The following is a 22,650-nucleotide window of genomic DNA, read 5'->3' as shown; positions in this document are numbered from 1 at the left end:
CGCAGAGGATCGTGATTAGTGGAGACAGCTGACCAGCAACGTGCTCAAGAGCACAAGCCACGATGGATGATGATGAACACACTGAGAATAAATTGCACATGTTGGAGTTAAGTTCTTTTTGTTTGTGTTTCGAGTGCTGAATGACAATTGCATAAACAATGCAATTTTTACAAATATTGTATACAGGAAGATCATGTTATAGTATAGGGTGAGATAGCCGAGTCATCATCTAGTCAGCTGATCCTGCGTAGGACGTTGCTTCCCGAACTTTCTTGCGAAACAGATTACGGTTTTCCGCCAGTCTACTTGCTTGAGTTGCTGTCATTCCCAGCCGTTCACATATATCTTGTTCCCAGCTTCTTGTTGGTCTACCTCTTCCTCTCTAGCCGAGTAGTTAAGGAAATTGCATGTCGACCCAGAGGACCTGGGTTCGAGCTCAGTCGTCGTCATCTCGTTTTTTTTATCCTTCAGCACGGTACTTAGTCTCTATAGATAGTGTGCGCTTGGCTAAGAATCTCATAACATTGTCATCCGGAAGTATAACGGCCAACACACAAAACTGTGTGTATCCATGAACTTTATAACGGGTTAATACAGTTCAGTGAGCATTACTCATAAACGCGGATGGCAAAAAAAAACAATAACAAAGACCTGAGTGACGTATCTTCGAACTATCTATTGCTTGCTGACACAACCTGGGTTACCTTGGTCTTTTCTCGACAAAAATTTCCCCTGAAGATGAATTGAGTGAATCTCTGTAAAAAAAATATATATATATATACTAGTGGAAAACCGGCAAAATTTGCGCGGGAAATAAAGACTTTTACGAAGAGGCACTCATCAGTTTGAATAATTATACTTTTGTATTGTGGAGATTAACATAGATCGAAATAAATCTTTTGAGCCGATCAAAATCGATAAAGTTATATTAAAGACGGTAGGTTTGCGCAAATGAATCTGGCAAAGGGGTGGCCAGATGGCGGATCCCAAAGTCAAATTAATGATTTATCATCACTTGAGTCAATGGGCGATAGAATTACCAAAAAGGTTTGTCAGTTACTCGTACGTATATTAATCTGTAGAAATATAGTATCGTAATTGTTTGATTTTTGCCAGTATTTCTGTGTACTTTCGCAAACATTTAACATGAGCTGTGGAACAATTTAAATCCCTAGCTATATTTTAAAAAAAGAATAGATTCATTGATATTATGATTCATCATTATCATTATCATGATTATCATCATCATCATAATCGTCGTCATCATCATCATCATCATCATCATCATCATCATCATCATCATCATCATCATCATCATCATCATCATCATCATTATCACCATACCCACATTACATCATACATCATCACCATACACCCCACCACATTACCACAATCACACCACTCCCACATCACTATCACCAATAACATAACCACCTACCTCCACATCACCACCACCCACATCACTATCACCAATAACATAACCACCTACCTCCATATCACCACCACCACATCACTATCACCAATAACATAACCACCTACCTCCACATCACCACCACCACCACATCACTATCACCAATAACATAACCACCTACCTCCACATCACCACCACCACATCACTATCACCAATAACATAACCACCTACCTCCACATCACCACTACCACATCACTATCACCAATAACATAACCACCTACCTCCACATCACCACCACCACATCACTATCACCAATAACATAACCACCTACCTCCACATCACCACCACCACATCACTATCACCAATAACATAACCACCTACCTCCACATCACCACCACCACCACATCACTATCACCAATAACATAACCACCTACCTCCACATCACCACTACCACCACATCACTATCACCAATAACATAACCACCTACCTCCACATCACCACCACCACCACCACCTTCATCGTCATCATTTTGAAGTGGTTGATTTATAGCATCGACCAGACAAGGCAACCAAGAATAGCGTCCTTGATAAATGATAAGGTAATCACAAAAATATGTCGGTTGTTAAATACAGTATTCATGTATGTCTACGTTTTCTTTCAGGTGAATGGATTATTGCTAGGTTGTGTTTATCCTTGAAAAGATGCCAAATTCCTTATCATAAACACCAATGATTTTGTATACTCAAGACGGCAGATCCAAACGTAGATGTGGTGGCAGGGGATCGTGGATAGTTCATACGGTAGGAGTCACACTCTCCCCAGCCAGGCGGAGTTGTCGTACCAGTAAGGTCGAGGGGTTCAAACCCCCATCACCGCCGAGAAATTTTTATTCTCTATTGTCTTCTGGCACTTTTCTACTCACTTCATTTCTAGGTGGCAGGGATAGTGTGGAAGGCTGCAAGAGAAAGTGCTCGCTGCTCATACGTTTAACTCACTCAATCCTAGAGAGCTTTTTGCTACTTTTGGTAATTGGAAAAATGTATTAAAAATGAGCATGTAGGTACATAGATAAGTTTTATTCAACTACCATTAACATGCAAAAACTATAAAACATTAGCTTTGATACTACGCCTATAATTTCCTTTATCTAGGCGTGTTCCATTGATAATGAATAAAGTCAATCTTGCTTAAAATCAACCAATTTATCTGGTACAGCGGTGTTGATTTGATTAGGATTTCACTGTACCTTCATCGAGGAGACTGGGTTTTAATTGGATTCAATAGTCTGATGTCACGTCGTCCAGCAACGGCGAGTCGCGTGGTTCTAAACAAAGAAAATCGGTACTTCATGCTGGCTATAACTTTACATAATATTATGTCATGTAATCAGACTGTATAAAAGTCAGAACATGATCATCTTTATAATGTTTTTCTCCTCTGGATACACTTCGTCGGAGAAATATTTCATTATGGCATCTGCCATTATCCCGATAGTTTAGAGCCAGTTATTAAGTTGCAATGCGTCATTACGAGGGAAGTGACGTAATGACTGTTGGATCCAATTCCTCAACTTCAAACAATGTTAACGTTCCTAACTCTGAATACTTTGGCTGACTATTTATTTTTCTTCAAGTTCATCCGACATAATACCAGATTGAAGCGTTGGGGTATAAATAATATTATGTGGTCTTGTAGTATAATAGTTGCCTTCGAATCGAAAGGTTCTGGGTTCCAGGCCTGCTGTGAGCGTCTCATAGTGGAATCCTTGGAAAATACTATTTCCTCACATTCTCTCACTATACTCAGGTGTAGAATGAGTACCCCAGCGTTAACAGCGTTGTTTCTGTCGGAAATAAATTGTAATATCGCCTAACAGGTGTCATGTGTCGTCCTTAGCCGTAGGATCCCTTGTAAAGCATTTTGAGCATGTTTTATAGATATTGCGCCATATAAACGCTTTAGTTCTTCTACAACGGGCGGCATGTCCCGTCTTACATGTTAAATGGTGCTGTTGACCCGGGACCCCTTGTAAAGCGCTTTGAGCACATTAAGTGGATATTGCGCCATATAAAGCTCAATTTTTAAATTTTTAATTTTACAAGATAGGTGAAACAGAAGTCCTGACTGCCAAGAGAGGGGGAACAGCACAGCACAACTTTTCACACATGAAGCGTCTTGTGACGATATGAAATCCCCCCGAGGCAATCTAGCTGTGTTTAGTATGTCTATGTTACATTCCTGACACTGTCTTTATGAATCCAATTATTGTATTAAATTAACCCTTTGGTGAGACTTGTGATAAAAACGGATATCTACACTCTTTCTTCTAACATACATTTATCTCTCTCTCTCTCTCTCTCTCTCTCTCTCTCTCTCTCTCTCTCTCTTAACCCTTTGGTGAGACTTGTGATAAAAACGGATATCTACACTCTTTCTTCTAACATACATTTATCTCTCTCTCTCTCTCTCTCTCTCTCACTCACTCTCTCTCTCTGTGTCTCTCTCTCTTAACCCTTTGGTGAGACGTGGTAAAAACTGATATCGACACTCTTTCTTCCAACATCTCCCCCCCCCTCTCTCTCTCTCTCTCTCTCTCTCTCTCTCTCTCTCTCTCTCTCTCTCTCTCTCTCTCTCTCTCTCTCAACCCCTTGGTGAGACGTGGTAAAATCTGATATCTATATTCTTTCTTATAACGCACATTTATATATATATATATATATATATATATATATATATATATATATATATATATATATATATATATATATCCATCTATCTATCTATCTATCTATCTATCTATCTATCTATCTATCTATCTATCTATCTATCTATCTATCTATCTATCTATCTATCTATCTACCTATCTATATATCTCTCTTAACCCCTTCGTGAGACGTGATAAAAACTTATATCTACACCCTTTCTTCTAACATACATTTATCAATTCTCTCTCTCTCTCTCTCTCTCTCTCTCTCTCTCTCTCTATCTATCTATCTATCTATCTATCTATCTCTCTCTCTCTCTCTCTCTCTCTCTTCCTATCTCTCTCTCTTTCTCTCCCTCTCATTCTCTCTCTCCATTTTTCTCCCTCGCATTCTCTCTCTCCCTTTTTCTCCCGCTCACTGTCTGTCTATCTCGCTCTCTTTTCTCTCATTCTCCACACCCCCCCCCCCTCTCTCTCTCTCTCATTCTTTCTTTCTTTCTTTCTAATTACTCTCTTACAATATATCTTCCTCCCTTTTCACATTTTTGTCTCCTTTAATTTATATTTAGAACACCCCACCCCCCACCCCACTTCCACCAACTACACCTACAACCTTGTTCTATTTTAATACCCAATTCTACAATTTGCAAGCAAAACACAATTTTGCTGTTTGGTCAGGCAATTTGAAGTTATTTTTGTTTTAACTAAAAATTTATAGACACAAGTGAATTATGTTTTAATAATCTTGTAACCCCACAGCATAAAAACTTGTATATTTTATATACTGTGGAAAATAATCACAACTAACACACATCAAATTAATCATTATATTATATTATATTATATTATATTATATTATACTATACTATATTATATTATATTATATTATATTATATTATATTATATTATATATATATTATATTATATATATTATATTATATTATATTATATTATATTATATTATAGAGCATTTTCATGGACTAACTCTGATCAGCGCCCCTAACAGTGAAAGTTTTGTTTACTCCCCAAGCAGGGCATATGGAATCATTTTTTTTTTCATAATATAGTACCAGTCGCCTGGCGTCGTTTTTATACTAACAGCGCTTACAATACTCGTCACTGCCAGAGGCCAGGTACTCATTCACACCTGAGTCAAGAGATGCAATGTGTGTAAAGTGCCTTGCCCAAGGACCAGAATTTTCCACGTTGTAACCCTTCCAGCTACTGATCACGCATAACATCGCTTGCTTGACTTTCGCCACAAAGCGAGACACCGTACTGCAGGGCCACCTAGCCACACACGATAAAATAAATTAGGTTTCTTAAGCAAAACTCAAAAGTTATTCAAACACTCCGCCATTGATGGATGGATGGTCAATATTTAGGTCAATCAAACACGGCCTGACTAAAACCACAAAAGCCCCTAAAACATGGGACATCATTGAAGACCTCCTTGAGGTCCCAGGTGGCAAAGTGGAGATCATTTTGAATCGATCGATATTTGATAGACAAGTTTTTAGGCAAAATTTTTTAAGGACTTGTTGTTTTTTGTGGGTTTTTGGGGGAATTTTTTTTTCAGAGTAAGATAGGATAGGTCAAGGTCACAAAACACACAAGAAATGCTTGAGACATAAAAACACAATAAAGACATTTTTATTGATGGTAATTCTTATAATTTTATCTTTATTGCCATTTTAGACAAACTGTTTTTATTAAACAATAAATTAGTAATACTTATACATTGATATTTTTTTAGGTAACCGCTTAATTCTAAGAGTTACACAGTCGGACCGTGGCCTTCATAAAGTTATAACCTGACACTGACCAAAAAAATGACGTCAAAATGACAGTCTTTTGCCAGAAAACAAATCGTGAGTTCTATTCAATAGTTCAACCAATGGGACCACTTGTTTCCATGAGCTCTATTAACGACAACTCACTAGGCGATGCAAAAAACAAATAATGACGTCAAACTGCCAGTCTTTTTGGATTTCAGTGTCAGGCTATAATATAACGATGGCTACGGTCAGATGGAGAGGCTTGTGAAATTATATTATTGTATCCAACAAGCACTTCCTCCAGCTTTCAACACAGTAGACCTCAAACCCCTCGATCATTTGTAGACAGAGATGGAAGTGGATGAGGAATATTCCAATGAAAGATGGCGTATTTCCAAAGGTAACTATAGATAGTTCGAAGATGACGTCACTCAGGTCTTTTTTATTGTTTTTTGCCATCCGCGTTTATGAGTAATGCTCACTGAACTGTATTAACCTGACTATAAACGTTCATGGATACATACAGTTTTGTGTGTTGGTCCATTATAATTCCGGATGGCAATGTTATGAGCTTCTTAGCCACGTGCATACTATCTATAATTTGCTGGACACCCAAAAGACAGCGAGGCAAGCCAAAGCAGATGCTTGACCCACACCCTCGAATCAGTATTATGTCGGGATGTCAACAAAAAAAACAAACTTAACAAACCTTGAGATTAATACAGACAATAAATTTCCACTAATACTAACGAAAGAGTGAAAATGGAGAGGCTCCGTATGGGAACAAAACATACGAAGCCTCTCCATTTTCACTCTTTCGTTAGTATTTTCACGATCACCGGCTTCAGGCAGCCCCTAGCGTTTCCCAAATCTCCACTAAGCGTGTTGAAGGCGTCCCCTAGGCGATGTTACAATTTATCTCCACTAAGCGTGTTGAAGGCGTTCCCTAGGCGATGTTACAATTTATTTCCACTAAGCGTGTTGAAGGCGTCCCCTAGGCGATGTTACAATTTATCTCCACTAAGCGTGTTGAAGGCGTCCCTATGCGATGTTACAATTTATCTCCACTAAGCGTGTTGAAGGCGTCCCCTAGGCGATGTTACAATTTATCTCCACTAAGCGTGTTGAAGGCGTTCCCTAGGCGATGTTACAATTTATTACCGACAGAGACAACACTGCTAACGGCCCAGTACTCATTTTACACCCCGAGCACGATGAGAGAATATGGGGAAAGGGGCCTTTTCCAAGAACTCAACTATGCGGGAATCGAACCCTGGACCTTTCAGCCCGAAGGCGAATGTTATAGATAGTTCGAAGATGACGTCACTCAAGCCTTTGTTATTGTATTTTGCCATCCGCGTTTGTGAGTGATACTCACTAAACTGTATTACCCCGACTATAAAAGTTCATGGATACACACAGTTTTGTGTGTTGGTCCATCATACTTCCGGATGGCAATGTTATGAGCTTCTTAGCCAAGCGCATACTATCTATACCATATTAGACCTCGAAGCCGCATAATGGATTTAAAGTAAGGATAGCCAGAAATCTTGGATTTACGTTCTTGTCATTTTAAGACATTCTATTCAATGTCCTCGTTGTCGGCTGGATGCCATGCTCGTTGTCGGCTGGATGCCAATACCAGTCGTGACTGTATCGAAAGTCATGTGTTGAGAAAAATGCACCTGCAGTTGTTGTTTTTCTTGAGTTTCAACTCATAATAAAAGCTTAATTCTTTTAATGAAACGGTAATTGGTAAAAGTATATTACTTGTAATAAATAGACATTAGAAAGAAAAAACAGGAATGCTGGTTTAAGTGGTGCCAGTTTTTTAAATTTTGGAGTTTTTGGGATATGGTCAGTTCTGGCACTCAGTCGACGATATGAACTTACACTAAGTTCCATATTTCTAACCATAATTTTAAACTTTAACTATCTAAATAATCCGGACATAATACCATTTAATTTTGTGGTGGCGGGTCAATGAAGAGGAGATAGGAGGAGGAAATGAGAGGGTGGAACGAATCCTGGAAGTCCCAGGGATGGCTGTTCTACGACAGAGACGTGATAGATCCATCATTGTTCTCCTACAGGCCAGTGGGGATACTAGGCATTATGTAAGTACTGTGGTTGTGACCGTAGCCTTCGTTAACTTATAGCCTGACACTGACCAAAAAATGACATCAAAATGCCAGTCTTTGGCCACAAGTTGTGAGTTGTATTCAATAGTTCAACCAATGGGACCACTTGCTTCCACGAGCACTACTAACGACAACTCACTAGGCGGTGGAAAAACCAATTAATGACGTCAAAATGCCAGTCTTTTTGGGTTTCAGTGTCAGGCTATAACTTAACGATGGCTACGTTGTGACACACAATTTTGATCACAAACCATCGAGAACCGTCCACTTGGAGTATATCTTGGAATAAAAGATAAGATCACCTTATCACATGTCAGCGCCATTTGTAATGATAACTGTATTGGGTACTGGATTGGATTGACGAAAATCTGAAGGCACCAAAAACAGTATTGGTATTGGACAGATGAGGAGTTCTCTCTCTCTCTCTCTCTCTCTGTCTCTCTCTCTCTCTCTCTCTGTCTCTCTCTCTCTCTCTCTCTAGTTCTCTCTCTTTCTCGGTCTGTCTATCTCTCTCCCCCCCCCCCCCTCTCTCTCCCTCTATTCATCTCTCCCTTTCTCTCCTCCCCCCTCCTCACACACACAGACACACAGAATCTCTCTCATATAATATTCACTTGCTGTTCTGTTTATACTGAATCTCTGTATTTACTGATACCATACTTAGTCTTCAACTCTCTTCCCCCCCCCCCCCCCCCCCCTTCTCTCTCTCTTTCTCGGTCTATCTATCTCTCTTCTCCCCCCCCCCTCTCTCCCTCTCTTCATATCTCCTTTTCTCTCCCCCCCCCCATCTCTCTTTCTCTCTCTCTCTCTCTCTCTCTCTCTCTCTCTCACACACACACACACACACAGACACACAGAATCTCTCTCACATAATATTCACTTGCTGTTCTGTTTATACTGCATCTGTGTATTTACTGATACCATACTTAGTCTTCAATTCATCTCTACCTTTCTCCTCTCTCTCTCTCTCTCTTTCTCTCTCTCTCTCTCTCTCTCCCTCTCCCTCTCCCTCTCTCTCTCTCTCTCTCTCTATATATATATATATATATATATATATATATATATATATATCTTACTAACCCCTCCCCTCTTTAGCATCACACTAAATCCTTACTCCCCCTCCTCCTAGCCAGAGCAGCGAGGTCACGTGATGTCCTCATAGAGGAAGTCCTTGGACGGAAGAAGTTTGTGTCAAATACGTCATCACCGTCGGAATCCTCGCTATTCTCGTCCGTGTGGTTGTTGAGGACTGTGACTGACGAGGAGACGCGCGCCGTGACGGCGTCGAACAAGAAAGACTGACTAGAACACAGGTGGTTGCTTATATATCCGTTTTGTTGTCGTTTTTTCTTGAACGTCAGTGGGGATTGGGCCGGGGACGGGGATGAGGATAACGATATGGAGGGGGTGGTGGTCGAGGTAATGATTGGTATAGGGTTCGAGGCGGAGTTGTTGATGTTGCTGTGACCATCCATGTGACCGGAAGTATCCGAGGATCTGGGTTGAGATTTGTGGGGTTGAGGGGACGATGATGATGACGTTAAAGGCGACGATGCGAGTAGGAGGTGGTTGTTGTTATTGTTGTTTTTGTTCTTGTTGTTTTTGTTGATGTTGTTGTTGTTGATAATGTTTTCCTGATACTGGATGGTCTCTATGGAGTCGTGGATGTCAAAAAACCCGCTCGCAGTACATGTCGTTTTGTCTAAGTACATATCTGAAATAGAAAGAATAATAATAATAATAATAATATATAAAATAATAATTGAATAATAATAAAATGAATAATAAAAATGAGTGAGATGAGGATAGATGATTGATGAGATAGATGAATGATTGATGATGATGCTGTTGATAGTTAAGATGAGAGTATGACAATAGAAATTAATATATACAATAAGTACTAGATCAAACACCATAACTAAAAAATTAATAATAATTTCATAATAATAATAATAATAATAATAATAATACTATAATTAATAATATTGTACTTTATTCATCCAAAATTGGAAATTCGTTTACAGTCGTGCATGCTAAAAATGTATATAACACAAAGTGAATCATGGCCAATTTATTATTATATATATTCACGCAAGTGCACAAAATGTAAAAATATACACCACACACATCAAGATGATTGAAAATCAATAAAAATGGTAAAAATACAATGAGACATCGATCTATCTAAGATGGTTTACTAAAAATAGTGAACGAGGATTTAAATATATTTTAGCGCAATATCCATGATACGTGCTCAAACGCTTTACAAAAAGGTCCCAAATTCCCCCGAAAGGGTGAGTATCTGCCAGTGTAGATATCAGAAGAAACTATCGCACAGATCAACTTCTGATTATAATTTATTCCCGCTTTGTCCTCATTTTGAATCCTTACTGCACAAACAAAAATACCTGCCGACGATTAATAGAAGAAGCTACCATACCCAATAGCTAGTTCAGAAAACACTAACCTTAGATTTGTATCAGCAAATACCATGCCCACAATTAACCATTCAAACTGGAGGAGAAATTTCTCTTCAAATTTGAACACGATAGGAATGTCGATTTGACACAAGGTGAGCAGTTTTTCAATGCACGACATATCTCTCAGTGCAAAACTATCGTAAGTCGACATACGATAGTCTTGCACTGTCTCAGATAGCTGCTTTAATAGAATTAATTAAATCAACGAAAGAAAAAAAAAGAATTATACTGACCAATTCTTGCTTAACCCACATAATGGCGGTCATCAGGTCTTCCATCCTGTCGGAAATGCTTTGGCGCATGTGCAGTGGCTGTCCACACAAGCTAACCTTCCGGTGTCGAGCAGTTTTGGGGTCACCGAGCGCGGCCTTTTCGAACCTCCTGGGCAGTTTGACCATCTGGGGTAGGTAGGAGGGAGGCCTGACCGGTACGATGCCACTGGTCATCGCATGGTTCTCTTCCATCAGACCGGATGTCGTCATGCCATGGAGGGGTCAGTCAGAAACGATAGCAATAAGTGGACCTGAAGATGGACGATGAGAGTGAGGAGTTACGTAGATGACAGATAGAAAGATGTATGGGTAAATGGATAGAGTCGGGCAGAAATGTATATAGATAGTATGCGTTTGACTAAGAAGCTCACAACATTGCTATCCGGAAGTATAGATAGAATGCGCTTGGCCAAGGAGTTCACAACATTGCCATCCGGAAGTATAACGGACCAACACACAAACTCTGTGTAACCATGAACTTTTATAGTCTGGTTAATACAGTTTAGTGAGAACAACTCACAAACGCGGATGGCAAAAACAATAACAAAGGCCTGAGTGACGTCATCTGCATACTATCTATAACGGACCAACACACAAAACTATGTGTAATCTTGACCGTTTATAGTCTGGTTAATACAGATTAGTAAGAATTACTCATAAACGCGGATGGCAAAAAGCAATAACAAAGACCTGAGTGACGTCAACTTCATACTATCTATATAGAGAGTAAATTGACAGGCAAATGAAAAGACAGACAAACAGGAATATGAATGAATAGATAGATGGAAGATAGACATACTGGTAGACTGGTAGAAAGATTGTTAGCTAGCAAGCCAATTTGTCTTCAGCAGAGTATGTCAATACGATTTATTGTCAAACATTCGCACATCGGACAACTTAATATTTGCAATAAATAGATAAATAAATGAATAAATAAATAAATAAATAAATGAATAAATACATAAATAAATAAATAAATAAATAAATAAATAAATAAAATAAAGAAATAAAGATTAAATAAATATATAAAATGTACATAAAAATAAAAATTTTAAAAACTCAGAGAGAGAGAGAGAGAGAGAGAGAGAGAGAGAGAGAGAGAGAGAGAAAGAGAAAGAGAGAGAGAGAGAAAGAGAGAGAGAGAGAAAGAAGGAGAGAGAGAGAATAGAAGCTGCCAGAAGATATGAATTATAATAAGGAAAATAAAAAAAGAAATTTCAAAAGAAATTACTAAACACGGAATATTTCAACGCAAAACCCTTCTTCAGCCAATTAAAAAAAAGCATTTGAAATGTCACTACATCACGTTAAACGCAGATAGATTGGCCGGTCAATCTGATTTTAAAAAAAACCCCAAAAGCTAGAGCTTTTATATAGCACAATATCCACTAATGTGCTCAAGGCGCTTTACAAACGGTCCCTGACCAACAGCAACACGTTACATGTAGAACGAGACATGACGCCTGTCAGGCGATATTACAATTTTTTTCCGACAGACACAACGCCAGGTTGACGGCCAGGTACTCATTCTACACCTGAGTACGGTGAGAGAATGTCGTGAGTAAAGAGTCTTTTCCAAAAGACTGAACTATGATCCGAGCGAGGCTCGAACCCAGGACCTTTCGACCCGAAAGCGAGTGTCATACCACTAGACCACTTAGCCGCTTTACTAGGGTTCTTTTTAAAAGTTGTTCTATTCATTTTTCTATATTATACTTCTTTTTGAGAGAATAATAAATACGGTCAAGTGAAAGCTGACCTCAGGTAACCGTGCCATTATTTCGGACACATGCTGCGCTGGACTGGTCAGTTTTGTTTGGCAGGTAGATAAAAATACCCGATAAGTCGAGGAGGTGTAAGGACCGTGAGGAAAGTTTTCAAGATCACTTGATCGTATTTCTCAACTCAAAACGTTTTCTATGAACACACCTGTCAATCTGACACTCACCATGACAAGTACTCAGCCACACTCTCAAGCATTTATCTAGCGCATTGACCACAAAACGCTATAGATCCGCTTTAAAATTGAGCTCTTATATAATGCAATATCCACTAAACGTGCTCAAAGCGGCGCTTTACAAGGGGTCCCTGGCTAACAGCAACACTTAACATGTAGGACGGGACATAACAACGCCTGTTAGGCGATATTACAAATATTATATTTTCGGACAGAGACAACGCTGTTAACGGCCAGGTACTCATTTTACATCTGAGTACGGTGAGAGAAAGTGAGTAAATAGACTTTTCCAAGGACTCAACTATAATTATGCGCCGAGCGAGGCTCGAACCCAGGACCTTTCGACCCGAAAGAGAGTGTCATACCAACTGGACCATATTATAGCCGCTTTACTAGATAAAAACCAAACCGACAACAACATTTATTAACATGTAGGACGAGACACAATATTACATTTTTATTTTTCGACAGAGACAATACTGTTAACGGTCAGGAACTCAATGTGAGAGAATGCGTGACTAAAGGTTCTTTTCGAAGGACTTAACTTTTCGCCGCTCTAAGCTGGATTTGAACCCGGCATAGCCTGACGGTCCATCCGAAGGCGACGTTCATACGTACCACAAATCCACAAATGGGTTGGGAAGGCGTAAAATAAAACAAAACAAAACAAAGGAAGAAAGATGGAGGAAAAGAAAAAGAGAAACGAAAAGAAAAGAAAAGACATTAAAACGGATTTGAAAAAGACAAACAGTCGTATAAAAAACAATGGTTGAAACTCAATTCTAATGAGCGTTAATATTGCGCAATATCCACACAGTGCGTTCAAAGCGATTTACAACAGCAACGCTTAAAAAGTGAGCTTTGAGCTTTATATAGCGTAATATCCACTAAATGTGCTCAAAGCGCTTTACAAGGGGTCCCTGGTCAACAGCAACATGAAACATGTAGGAAGGGACATGCCGCCATTTGTGTGAGGCGATTTTACAAATTTTCGGACAAAGACAACGCTGTTAACGGCCAGGTACTCATTTTACACTTGAGTACGGTGAGAGAATGTTGTTAAAGAGTCTTTTCCAAGGACTCAACCATGCGCTGCCCAGAGCGGAACTCGGACCCAGGACCTTCCGATCTGAAGGCGAGTGTCATACCACAAGACCACAAAGCTCCATATTTCATATCGACATTTGTGAAAATGCGAGACAAAAAAAAAAAAAAATTATAAAATAATAATAATATACTAAAAAAATAATAATAAATAATAATTAATAATAATAATAATAATAATAATAAAATAAAAAAAAAAAATAAAAAACAACCAAAAAAAAAACAAAAAAAATAAATAAAAAACTAAAAAATTAAAAACAAAACAGCAAAAACACTTTGCATTTTTGTGAAACAAAAAGAAAAAGGACAAAGAGAATAAAACTTTTGAAGCCATTTCTTAAGACATGCGTATCAAAATAATAATGGCGAACTGAAAACAGTTCAATATCGATATAGATACGAATGAATATCTATGCCAAACAAAAATAAATTGGTTTATTTATGTTTTGTGAACCGAGTCGTGAGATTATGTATTTATCATAATTTGATTTTTATTGATCTTCTCACTCTTTGAAGTGGGATATAAAAATGACTGAATTAAAATCTATAATCTAACGTTAGCTAATTTTCACGACGGTTAGATCAAGTTTGAAATGAAGCCGTAAAAAAATATCGATAAGATACAATGATATATGCCATAACATAAATAAATTATTATTTTTTACCATTTATTATTATTATATATTTATTTTATTGATTTATTATATATATATAATTATTATATTAATTATATTTATTATCATTTGAAATACTAATCTAATATAATATATATTATATATAATTATTATTATTATTATTATTATTATTATTATTATTATTATTATTATTATTATTATTATTATTATTATTATTATTATTATTATGCATTACCCCTCTCCTTCCCACCTCCAACAAAATCGTCACATTTATTACGACACAATTTACATTTTTTTTATGCAGATTTATTTTGCACATCACAAACTTTGAAGAATGATCTTTGTTTAATTAACAAGAACATAAAGTTGTTTTGTAGAGAGATTGTTTGAGTTTTAAAAAATCAATTTTTCTGCCGGGTAAGCCTGTCATTTTGGGGAAATACTGAACCTGATCGGTAAGGAAGGATTTGACATGTTAACTGCCGTACCCTGGTTCAACACGTATTTAAAAGTTTGGCCAGAAAACTCGTCCTTCAAAATATCGATCGATTTAAATTGCACTCATTCATCTTGGCAAAAACTCTCTCAAACCAAGGACCTTGCGAAGTCCCAGGTTTGATAGTTGTTTTTTTTTTTTTTGTTGTTGTCAAGATGGGGATCATTTAAATCGATCGATATTCGAAGGACGAGTCTTCTAACCAAATTTTTATTAACGTGTTTTTTTTTTAAATTTGTTTTTTGTTTTTTTTGTTTGTTTTTTTTCCAAAGTGCGGCAGTTAACAGGTTAATATGGAACCATAAAAAGTAGATATGTTGTTTTAATGAGCTCATTCGGGGGTTTTTTTTCATTGTTTTTTTTTTTTTTTTTTTTTTTTTTTTTTTTTTTTTTTTTTTTTTGTTTTTTATATTGAGGACTGCTTGGTACGGCAGCATGTTATGTATGGTCTATTCTTCGTACCCAGAAGGTACCGCGTTTAAACTCCTTGCGGCGAAGTGTCTGGCATTCAGCAAGTCACTTCGCCCTTGCTCACTTTGCGGCGCTGTACTGAAACTGACGCTTGAGTTATTCCAGTTTTTCCTTGGAATAGACCGTAAAGACAAAATTTTCCCCACGGAGAATAATTTAGGACTTTAAAAGATCATATTCTATTTATTTATCTATTTATTCTATTCATTTATTTATTTATCTATTTATTTATTCATTTAGTTATTTGTTTTTAAAATGTAACATACCAGTCGGTTAATTTATTTTTTCTGACTTAAGAGTTATCAGGTCGTTCTACTTATGTCGAGATTTTATTTTGACTCCCCGCCCTTCCTTTCCACCCAACAGATATTGGGTAGCTGGATCTGTTAGATCTGAAAGAAAGTAATTTGCGATGAACTAGCGTCCTACCCAAAGAGTAGCAAGCAATTGGTGTATACTTCTTTTCACGCTATAGAAACCTGGATAGCCAGAGTTTCCGTGAGCCTAGTGGCTCTAAAGGACTAGATACTTATGGGGAAATAATAATATGTGACCCCTCGTCTCAAAACGGTATTATGTCGGGATTTACCAGATGCTAAAAAGTCAAAGTATAGTTAAACTGGTGAAAAATATAAATCGTTGGTATTTAACACAGTAAAATATGATATTCCTTCTCCTCTATAAAGCATATAAACTAAATTGATGCATGATATTTCTGGCTACAAATTCCATTTTCAGCATCTTAGTCATCCCGACTTAATACCGTTTTGAGACGAGGGGTGACATATTTGTCACCAAATCTATCTTTGTCAGTGACTCCTTTGTCATCTGCTGCTAAACGATATTACAATTTTTTTTTCACTACAAAGACAACGCTGTTAACGGCCAGGTACTCATTTTACACCTGAGTACGGTGACAGAATATGAATAAAGAGTTGCTGTTTTTTTTTCCAAGGACTCAACTATGCGCCGAGCGAGGCTCGAACCCAGGACCTGTCAGGCGGAATTAAACTAAACCAGAGCATTTATCTAGCGCAATTTCCACTAAACGTGTTCAAGGCGCTTTACAAAGAGTCCCTGTCCAACAGCAACACGAAATATGTAGAACGAGACATGACGCCTGTTAGGCGATTTACAATTTATTTTCCTACAAAGACAACGCTGTTAACGGCCAGGTACTCATTTTACACCTGAGCACGGTGACAGAATGTGAGTAAAGAGTTGTTTTTTTTTTTCCAAGGACTCAACTATGCGCTGAGCGAGGCTCGAACCCAGGATCCTCCGATCCAAAAGCGAGTGTCTTGTCCACAAGACTACATAACCGCAATTAATATTAATATACTAGATGAAACAAAAATGAATATTCACGGGATTGCCATCTTCTGCTTGGCTTCAAAACGTTTCTAAAATAATTTTCGACATGATTATAATTTATATTTGATTTGAGTAACTTATTTCGCCTTGGCGATGAGCGCAAAATTGGTAGTTATAAGTAGACGTAAATTCACAAACATAGGCTTGTCTACGTCATACATGTTTCATGACTCTAACTTGAGCATCTTTATATATATATATATATATATATATAATATATATATATATATATATATATATATATATATATAATATATATATATATCGCGATATCCACTTAATATGCTCAAAGCGCTTTACAAGGTGTCCCTGACCAACAGCAACATGTAACATGTAGAACGAGACATGACGCCTGTTAGGCGATATTTCAAAAAAAAAAAAAAATCCGACAGAGACGACGCTGTTAACGACCAGGTACTCATTTTACACCTGAGTACGGTAAGAGAATGTGAGTAAAGAGCCTTTCCAAGGACTCAACTATGCGCAGCTCAGATCAAGGTTCGAACCTAGGACCTTCCGATCCAAAAGCGAGTGTCATACCACAAGACTACATAGCCGCACACTCTATGTCGACATCATATGTGACCCATCGTCTCAAAACGGTATTATGTCGGAACGAACCAGATGCTTAAAAGCCTAATTTAATGTTAAACTGGTCAAAAATATAAATTGTTGGCATTCGCACCCTAAAATATGGTATCCATTCTCCTCAATAAAACATACAAACTCATCACAAGTCTGATATTTCTGGCTATAAATTCAATGTTCAACATCTTAACTAACCCGACTTAATACCGTTTTGAGGCGAAGGGTCACACATTATAATACCGCTTTGAGTCGATTGGACACTTATCCTTCCTCCTCTCTATCAATTTTCTTGTCTTCTTTTATCTTGTTATACACATCTGTTATCTTATTATACATATCTTTTCTTTTTTTTTTTTTCCTTCTATTTACTTCATTCTTTCCTCATTAACCGAACTGCCACGGGAGATAACTCCAACAGGACGGAGATGTTTACCAGACAGTAATTAAATCACACTGACCTCCCCTCGTAATGTCCGAGTCCATTTTCCATTATCCCACTAACGCGTGTTCTGACAAAACATCCTTTGTTTCATTTTGCCCGGAAACCTTTTTTTTTATCGGATAAAAATCTGAGAAAGTGTCTATGAAACAATGTCAGACAAAGAAGGAATAAAAATACAAGAGAAAATCACTCCCCCCCCCCCCCCCCCCCCCTTTTTTTTTCAAAAAAAAAAAAAATAATTTAAAAAGAAAATAATAATTTTTAAAAAATAATAATAATATTTTGGGGTTTTTTTTGTTTTGTTTTGTTTTTTTTTGTTTTTTGTTTTTTTCCTTTTCTTTTTTTCTTTCTGTTTTGTCTGTCAGATTGTTTATCTTACACCAGAGTGCCATTTCCCTGATTTGTGACTTCAAAGTATGGATAGAACGAAGTTTAACGTCACTCAGGTAATTGTTATTGTTTTTTGGGGGGAATTTTTTTGCCATCCGCGTTCATGAGTAATTCTCTCTTAGCTGTTATTAACCAGACTATAAACGTTCATGGTTTGAGAGTTTTTCAACCAAATTTTCATTTTTAACTCATTAAAACTTGTCCCCACAGGATACCATTGTGAGATGATGAGCCACAAGTAACACGTTTCGTGACCGTTCAGCGTACGTGTCCAGCCACCCAATTTTGCGAGGAGGTCATGTCGTGTCAAGTCAACAACTTCTTATTTTGAGTCAAGTCATTTTCCTCATTAAAAATATTATAATCACAACACATGAACACGCATGAACATTTTTTTAAATATTAAAATTGTTAGAAAATCGAATTGTACGAAGTTGACCCTGAGTTCGAAATGAGGAGTTGAGGTAACTTTTTTCAAAAGAGCGAGGATGGGAGATCTTCCATTGACGACCAGCATATGATTATTATCGTTGTTGCTTTCATGATTTTTTTGTCATTAATATTTCATTGTACTATGGACTGTGTACATTTATAATTCATTCGATCTTGACCAGTTTTCAATTACCAGTATTCTATGACAGTATTTTTCGATTTCACATTGCCGTATTGATACATTTTTCCTGACATTCAAAGTTGTGTAAAACTGTCTGTGAATGATACAATGCAAGCGAAAGATAGAATGCGCTTGGCCAAGGAGTTCACAACATTGCCATCCGGAAGTATAACGGACCAACATACAAACTCTGTGTAACCATGAACTTTTATAGTCTTGTTAATACAGTTTAGTGAGAACAACTCACAAACGCGGATGGCAAAAACAATAACAAAGGCCTGAGTGACGTCATCTGCATACTATCTATATGAGACTCTGTAATTATAAACTATTGTATAGATAGTATGCGCTTGGCTAAGAAGCTCATAACATTGCCATCCGGAAGTATAACGGACCAACACACAAAACTATGTGTAACCATGAACTTTTATAATCTGGATAACACCGTTTAGTGAGTATTACTCATAAACGTGGATGGCAAAAAACAATAACAAAGACGAGAGTGACGTCAACTGCATACTATCTATAAGGCATTTTAAGGATAATTCCTATCAAGCCTTTAGTAAGATAAGATAAGATAAGATAATAAATTTAGACTAAAAATAAATAAGATGTTATCATTTTGAAATCAGAAGATCATTTTACACAAGGCATGTGTATTCAGTCTACTGGAAGACTAGATTTACACTTCCATTGAAATAGCAATCAATTTTTTGACATCACAATTTTCTTCCCTATTGATATAAAATTTTCAAAATTTGAGCTTTTATATAGCGAAATATCCACTAAACGTGCCCAAAGCGCTTTACAAGGGGTCCCTGGTCAACAGCAACATTTAACATTTAGGACGGGACATGACATGACGCCTGTTAGGCGATATTACAAATAATATATTTTCGGACAGAGAAAACGCTGTTAACGGCCAGATATTCATTTTACACCTGAGTACGATGAGAGAATGTGAGTAAAGAGGTTTTTTGTTTTTTTTCCAAGGACTCAACTATGCGCCGAGCGAGACTCGAACCCGGGACCTTAATATCCGAAAACGAGTGTCATACCACAAGACCACATCATAGCCGAACTTCCATTGAAATAGCAATCATTTTTTGTGACATCACGATTTTCTTCCCTAATGATAATGACATCATCATCTATCGTTATCTCTGCCTCCAAATCAGTGCATGTCGACATGTCAGCGATTGGTCACAGAACTGGCAGTGTGTGTGTCATCACGCTATTTTGTTGCCCTGTCAGGTGGGATTCAACTGAATTAGAGCATTTATATAGCGCAATATCAACTAGACGTGCTCAAAGCGCTTTACAAAGGGTCCCTGTCCAACAGCAACACGTATAGTAACATGTAGAACGAGACATGAATGACGCCTGTTAGGCGATATTCAAATAATATACTTTCGGACAGAGAAAACCCTGTTAACGGCCAGATATTCATTTTACACTTGAGCACGGTGAAATAATGTGAGTAAAGAAGAGCCTTTTCCAAGGACTCAACTATGCGCCTGCGAGGCTCAAACCCGGGACCTTCCGATCCGAAAGCGAGTGTCATACCACAAGACCACATAGATAGCCGAACTTCCATTGAAATAGCAATCATTTTTTGTGACATCACGATTTTCTTCCCTAATGATAATGATATCATCATCTATCGTTATCTCTGCCTCCAAATCAGTGCATGTCGACATGTCAGCGATTGGTCACAGAACTGGCAGTGTGTGTGTCATCACGCTACTTTGTTGTCCTGTCAGGTGGGATTAAACTAAACTAAAGCCTTTATATAGCGCAATATCCACTAGACGTGCTCAAAGCGCTTTACAAAGAGTCCCTGTCCAACAGCAACACGTATAGTAACATGTAGAACGTGATATGACGCCTGTTAGGCGATATTACAATTTTTTTCCCCTACAAAGACAACGCTGTTAACGGCTAGATACTCATTTTACACCTGAGTACGGTGACAGAATGTGAGTAAAGAGTTGGGTTTTTTTTCAAGGACTCAACTGTGCACTGAGTAAGGCTCGAACCCAGGACCTTCCGATCCGAAAGCGAGTGTCTTACCACAGGACTACATAGCCGCAATTAATATTAATATACTCGTACTAGATGAAACAAAAATGAATATTCACGGGATTATGTTTAATCTCAATATTATTCACCAACAGATTACTAACCTAGAAGTGCATTCGTGCGTGATATGAATTGGAATTTGGGGTGGGGAGGGGGGGGGGGGGGGGGGGTGCTATCTCTCCATCTCTCCATCGTGCAAAATTGAGTGGTCTTCCCTTCGTAATCCGAAGGCACAGGGCCCGACATCTACCCACCCACCCACCCACGGCGATGTATAGTCTTTGAGGAAGTCATCCACCCAAGGGGGTTCATTTATGGCGATGCACTGCGGCTTACCTCAATTCATTGACATACACCATTAAGACAAAGTTCTCCACAGGGATAAATAAAGAGATATTCTTTTCCTTGTGCAATGAGGTTTGGGGTTTTTTTTGTTTTTTTTTTGCTATCTTTTAATTAAAATAATAATAATATTAAGTTGATCATAAATGATAATTTCCAGTAACTGTTACAGTGTGACAAAAATACACATGTCCCGTTTACAATATTATTGTCTTGATGTCTCCTCCCCCCCCCCCCCCCCCCTTCTCTCTCCTCTCTCTCTCTCTCTCTCTCTCTCTCTCTCTCTCTCTCTCTCTCTCTCTAACCCTCTCTCTCTCTCCATAAGATAGAATGCGCTTGGCCAAGGAGTTCACAACATTGCCATCCGGAAGTATAACGGAAGTATATATATATATATAGCATTGACACGATATCCTGACATAATACACTGTGAGTGTCCTTATTTATTTTATATGCCCTGATTAATATTATCAAGCACTCTAGTGTTTACAAGAACTCACCAACACTCATATATATATATATATATATATATATATATATATATATATATATATATAGTATGCAGATGACGTCACTCAGGCCTTTGTTATTGTTTTTGCCATCCGCGTTTGTGAGTTGTTCTCACTAAACTGTATTAACCAGACTATAAAAGTTCATGGTTACACAGAGTTTGTGTGTTGGTCCGTTATACTTCCGGATGGCAATGTTGTGAACTCCTTGGCCAAGCGCATTCTATCTATACATATGAGTGTGTGTGTGTGTGTGTGTGTAAATGTTGTGTGTGTGTTGTGTGTGTGTGTTTGTGTCTGTGTGTCTGTGAGAGAAGACAGTGTACACGTTAATCACAATATCGTGTACAGCCTTGACGAATTCACGGGTTGAATAAAGGAACATTGGAATAGAGCAAAGCTGATTGTTTATGGTTTCAAAAGTACAGTACCCCCCCCCCCCTCTCTCTCTCTCTCTCTCTCTCTCTCTCTGTGTGTGTGTGTGTGTGTGTGTGTGTTTTATATGTGTTTCTCTCTCTCTCTCTCTCTCTCTCTCTCTCTCTCTCTCTCTCTCACACACACACACTCTCTCTCTTTCTTTCTCTCTCTTTCTCTCTATACTCTGTGTGTGTGTGTGTGTGTGTGTGTGTGTGTGTGTGTGGTGTCAGTGTCTCTGTCTGTCTCTCTCTTTATTCTTTCCCACTCTCTCTCTCTCTCTCTCTCTCTCTCTCTCTCTCTCTCTTACTATATATTTCTCTCTGCCTATCCGTGAGTTTTAGTATATATGTGTCTGTGTGGATGTGTGTGTATGTGTGTGTAAGTGTGTGTTCTCTCTCTCCTTTCTCTCTTTCTCCATTTGTCTCTCTCTCTCTCTCTCTCTCT

At 37.9% G+C, this 22,650-nt stretch overlaps 1 protein-coding gene across 1 annotated transcript in view; it reads right to left on the bottom strand.

Annotated features, from left to right (window-relative positions):
* Positions 1-8,823: 8,823 nt before the first annotated feature.
* The window catches only part of LOC144965100 (uncharacterized), a 43,947-nt gene continuing 30,120 nt past the window's right edge, over positions 8,824-22,650 (bottom strand). Inside the window, exons 2-4 of the mRNA XM_078900076.1 lie at positions 10,748-11,037; positions 10,502-10,695; positions 8,824-9,612 (exon numbers count right to left, since the gene is read on the bottom strand). Of these exons, the coding sequence (XP_078756202.1) occupies positions 9,132-9,612; positions 10,502-10,695; positions 10,748-10,996 (924 nt within the window). The 5' untranslated portion in view covers positions 10,997-11,037 and the 3' untranslated portion in view covers positions 8,824-9,131. The remainder of the gene's footprint in view (positions 9,613-10,501; positions 10,696-10,747; positions 11,038-22,650) is intronic.

The sequence above is a fragment of the Berghia stephanieae genome, chromosome 1 (genome assembly GCF_034508935.2).
Source record: "Berghia stephanieae isolate SIO BIC M18660-M18661 chromosome 1, UCSD_Bste_1.3, whole genome shotgun sequence".
Lineage (NCBI taxonomy): Eukaryota > Metazoa > Mollusca > Gastropoda > Nudibranchia > Aeolidiidae > Berghia > Berghia stephanieae.
Note: the sequence above shows the minus strand (reverse complement) of the source record. Positions and strands in the feature narration are given on the sequence as shown.